We start from the raw sequence: 4,560 nt of genomic DNA, 5'->3' as shown, positions 1-4,560 counted from the left end.
ATCAAACATCAAATTTGACACAAATTGCAGCTCCCACAGATTGATCATGAAGGAGCAGATATTTTAGACCAGCCAATGAGGCAGCTATGACTTATTATCCATTATTCATTATTCAAACCTCATGTTTCCTAAAATCTAACCAACTTAATCTTTGTGCATGATTTGTGACTTTTCTGATACATGTTTGTCTTAGAAATACTTGAACAAATAAAACTTTATATTTTTTATTCATAAACCATCTCAAAAGTCCAAGTATTTAAGTAAAATCACATAAATAACTTTATATGTGATAATTGTTTCCACAAATCAAGCAACAATTCAAACAATTTACAATGACTTGTACTAAGAAATCATAGAATGGTTGTCCTAAAAGAGGAAGCAAGTATAAAACTTACCCCCAAGGCAGGTATCTGATATTTGAACAAACCACACTCACCCTTAAAATAAGGCACATAGCAATAGCAACATTGGTCAGCTAAATAATATATATGCATTTACTTGAATTCTTAAGGGTATGTTTTGGTGGGTAGAGAGGGTGGGGGGAATGAGGCAGACAAATGGTAAGGGGGTATTAAATTTAATAATAATAATAATAATAATAATAATAATAATCTCAATATCTAAAGTCAATAAATTACATTTTATAAAGAGACTCAAGGATAGCATCTCAAAAATTGGTGTCTGCCTTAAACACAAAGTTAACACTGGTATACAGCAAGATACAAACTGAGATGTGCCATCATCCCTCAGGTGTGTTTGCAAAACATCATCATCATCCAATTCCAATGTTATCACTGGACGCCAGACATTTCTCAGTTATAAGCTTTCTTTCTTGTATTGGTCTTCACTTTTCAACTTTGTTGGCCATTGAGCTCAACTGTTTCTCTAACTGCAAACCAAAGCACAAGGCCACATACCATAAATGAATGATAGTTCAAGGGGAATTCCAAATGATGAAATCAGCATTCAAAATGGTATATCTAGACTCTACTTTCATGAAGGAACACAGTTAATGCATTCAAAATGAATATATAAAAGAAAAAAGCACAAATAAGAATATGAAAAGATTAATTCTTTTTGGATAGGATCCAAGCACTTGTTCAGAGTAGCTTATTTTGTATCCAGGTCAACTTATAATCAAAGCCTTCCTTATGGGGTTTTCAATTTTTCTTTTCTTTTTTTAAATAATTAATTAAAGCAAGACATTCTGACATACCTGAAGGTTTTTCATCTTTTGTCTCTGCAATTCCTCAACAAGGGTGCCAAGACTGACATAAGAGTTGAAAAATGAAAATAAGATATATGCTAAATTTAGGTTGATCAACAAACCGAAACTTGGTTAAATTCATTATACCTCTGTTGGAGTTGAACAACCTGAAAATACAGCTCTCGCTCCCTATTTGTCACCGGTGGTGCCTGCAAGTTGCGCAAATGTAAGGCCATTAAGCAACACTCATGTAATGAGTATTCATGTGAGCTGTCTAAGAGAAACAGTTGAGTTGTCTATCTATAACCTTAAGGCCACAGGTTCAAACCTTAAAATCAGCCACTAATGCATTTATCAGGTTAGGCTACCTACATTACACTCTTTGGGTGCGGTCCTATCCCGGACCCTGCTAACCGTGGGATGCCTATGTACTGAGCTACCCTTTATATAATGAGTATTCTTAACACCCCCATCCAGGGACAGTTTCTGTCCTTAAGATTTGGCTTAAATTTTGATTTTGTTCCCTAAGTTGTTCTAATCAGTGTTTATAAATATCAAATTCCTTCAATGTTTTCCCATTGCTTATAGATTTCTGATACAGCTGCAAAAACCTAGTCCTGAGCATGTCATTGGAACTTTTAAGAGCTATTAATATTACGCAAAGGGTGGTGATGTACCTGCAAAGAATCAACTGCCTCCGCTGATTCTGCATTCTTGCCTACAACAAATAAAAGCAGCATGAATAACCAGAGTTGGCAGTTTTAAGGAACAAAATTCACACACAAAAAAGATGAGCCCTTACCATAAGATTGCTCTGCATACTTTATTAGTTTAATAAGTTCTTCCTGTCAAATTTCATTGGAAAGTAAAATATCCGCCTTAGAATTGTCAATTAAAAAAAAATAAATAAGAAACTAAGAATTGCAACCCGAAGCATACCCTCTGCAAACTGTTCTGTTGCAATATGCACTGCAATGATGGAAGAATAGCAGCAGCCACGGAGTTCTGATTTGGCGGACTAGCAGGAGCTCCACTAACTGGGACACAAACGCAGTTTGCCTGACCCTGAATAAGTAGAAGATACAAAAACATAATAAATTCAATCCCCAATATCATTATCACCGATGGGAGCAAACATAATCGCATAGATCCAACCATAGGTCATCATATCATCTCAAGGAAACAGAAAAAGCTACAAATTTTAACAAATAGCATAGCCTAACCATAGATCGGGCATAAGAATGTACACCTTGATGCATTTAAAAGAGACGGACCTAAAAAAAACAAAATAGCATGCTACACATACCATTGGACTGAGATCTGCTGATGTGACCTTAAAGCGCCCCTTACGCTGAACAACAGCTCCTTCTGATGTGTCATCAACTGCTTATAGATAAAGCATTGAAGTATGTAAGAACAATTTCTCAGCGAGTTTATATTGGAATGAAACAAGTAAACATCTAATTACTGACAAGAAAATGAAAATGATGAAAATGTTCAGATTTCAGAATGCCAATCACATTAACGAGAAAAATACACACCCAAAGGAAGGTTGGTATTATCCCTCTTCTGCCGATATAACAATGGACCGCTATGATTCCGCTCAGAAGAATACCTTGTTTGTAGATAATCCCTTTAAAAATTCACAAAACATATCAGAATACACACCAATAGTAGATCAACAAGAAAATCTACGAAGAAATTATCCCATTCTAAGAATCACATCATAAAACAAATCAATTATTCAACAGAGAATTTTCAAAATTTCTCAATAACCATGCTTCAATTTATAACATAAAGCTAGCAAATGAAGCACAATCTTTTAATGATGGTTTCCAAAAAATAAATAAATAAATAAAATAAAAATGACATACAAAAGAAATGTCACAAGCACAGCATTGCATGCAAGTAACCAATTTTAGACGTAATTTTTTCAGCCAGCAAAAACCCTTATAACAGAATTTGATTTCCAAGAGTGTATATATGCATAAATGCTGCACTAATTGTAAGAAGTCTAAAAGACAGGAAAGAAAAATGAAGTACTGTTGTGAGGGTGGGGAGAAGAAAAAATAAAAAAATACCTGTCACCATCGAAAACCTTTTTGGAAGAAGGATAATTATCAGGCAGCAAAGAACCACTCAAAAACTTTTTTTGTTGAGCTATAGCATTTTGCGGTAATGAACCACTTGGCCCAGAAGATTCATTGTTACTTCTTCCATAATCAGTATCCAAATCTCTTGGACTGGTATTATTGACATCTTCCTCACCGACATCAAAGCAACCTCTGCATAGATTGCATATCAAGATAAAACAATCTAATGGAAAATCATATACTAAACTAGCAAATGATTTTAGAAAATATAAGGAAAAAAATTTAAGTATTTGCACAAAAAAAATCAATTGCCAATTCAAATGAAAACATCATTTAGTCACATTAAGAATTTGTCTTAAATTCTTCATGGATAACAATTACTACTAACAATTACAACATAATTTGTAAATCATGTTTACATTCAAACCCCTGAGTCTAAGCATGGAAAAGGGGAAATAAAATGTACAGCATATTATAATTCCATATCTGAATGAAGAATGTATCTAAAATGAAATTTATATAAAATTTGAAAGAAAAAGTATGCACATTATTTTTATGTACACAGATTTAATAAAGTATTGATATCAAGCTATTGGATGAGATGTTTTCATGGCATGTTATCAAAACTTCTATAACCAAGTGGTCTAGAGTGAAATCTCCATTTGCCGCACTATTCTACATAAATGTTAAATTTCAGAATAAAATAGGCTAGACATATACATATTACATGCTTCAAACCTAATAGATATAATAAAACATTCACATGCCTCTACCTAACAACTTAAACTTTTAGAAAAAGTGGTTTATGACAAAACCTAAAGACGCTCATGTGTTGTGTTAGGAGAGTAAAATCTAAACCATTTGTATTTTTACCTAAATTATGGGAAAGATCGTAAATAACAACAGTAACTAATAAAGATGAAAAAAATGTGGCGGGAGATAAAACTGCCCAGCTTGAAACATAACATTCCATATAACTGGAAAGAGATGGCACAACATTACTTAAAAAAATAATACCAACACACAAAAAGATATAAATAAATAAACACAGAAGAACATAAATGGAAGAAATAGCCATACTTAAGTGCTTGAAGAGGTTTACTAGGAAATGAAGGAAGTGAACTCTCCAAATCCTGAAGATTGTTAAAGCCATCCTGAGAATAAGATGCACCCCGGATGATAAAATAAATTTGTAGATAATAATAATAATAATAATAATAATAATAATAATTAGTAAATAAATAATAGAAAGGTTAAGAG

The 4,560-nt window shown here is 33.1% G+C and overlaps 1 protein-coding gene across 3 annotated transcripts in view; it reads right to left on the bottom strand.

The window, feature by feature from the left end:
* Positions 468 to 4,560, bottom strand: part of LOC107644519 (serine/threonine-protein kinase BLUS1) — a 12,512-nt gene continuing 8,419 nt past the window's right edge. For all 3 annotated transcript variants that reach the window (XM_016348388.2, XM_016348389.2, XM_021103030.1), the window contains 10 exons: positions 4,381 to 4,454; positions 3,289 to 3,492; positions 2,749 to 2,840; positions 2,514 to 2,590; positions 2,147 to 2,272; positions 2,010 to 2,052; positions 1,885 to 1,925; positions 1,355 to 1,416; positions 1,217 to 1,268; positions 468 to 889 (listed from right to left, as the gene is read on the bottom strand). In XM_016348388.2, coding sequence (XP_016203874.1) covers positions 845 to 889; positions 1,217 to 1,268; positions 1,355 to 1,416; positions 1,885 to 1,925; positions 2,010 to 2,052; positions 2,147 to 2,272; positions 2,514 to 2,590; positions 2,749 to 2,840; positions 3,289 to 3,492; positions 4,381 to 4,454 — 816 coding nt within the window. In that variant the 3' untranslated portion in view covers positions 468 to 844. The remainder of the gene's footprint in view (positions 890 to 1,216; positions 1,269 to 1,354; positions 1,417 to 1,884; positions 1,926 to 2,009; positions 2,053 to 2,146; positions 2,273 to 2,513; positions 2,591 to 2,748; positions 2,841 to 3,288; positions 3,493 to 4,380; positions 4,455 to 4,560) is intronic.

This window comes from Arachis ipaensis, chromosome B05 (genome assembly GCF_000816755.2).
Source record: "Arachis ipaensis cultivar K30076 chromosome B05, Araip1.1, whole genome shotgun sequence".
Classification (NCBI taxonomy): domain Eukaryota; kingdom Viridiplantae; phylum Streptophyta; class Magnoliopsida; order Fabales; family Fabaceae; genus Arachis; species Arachis ipaensis.
This window is presented reverse-complemented; position numbering and strand designations above follow the sequence as displayed.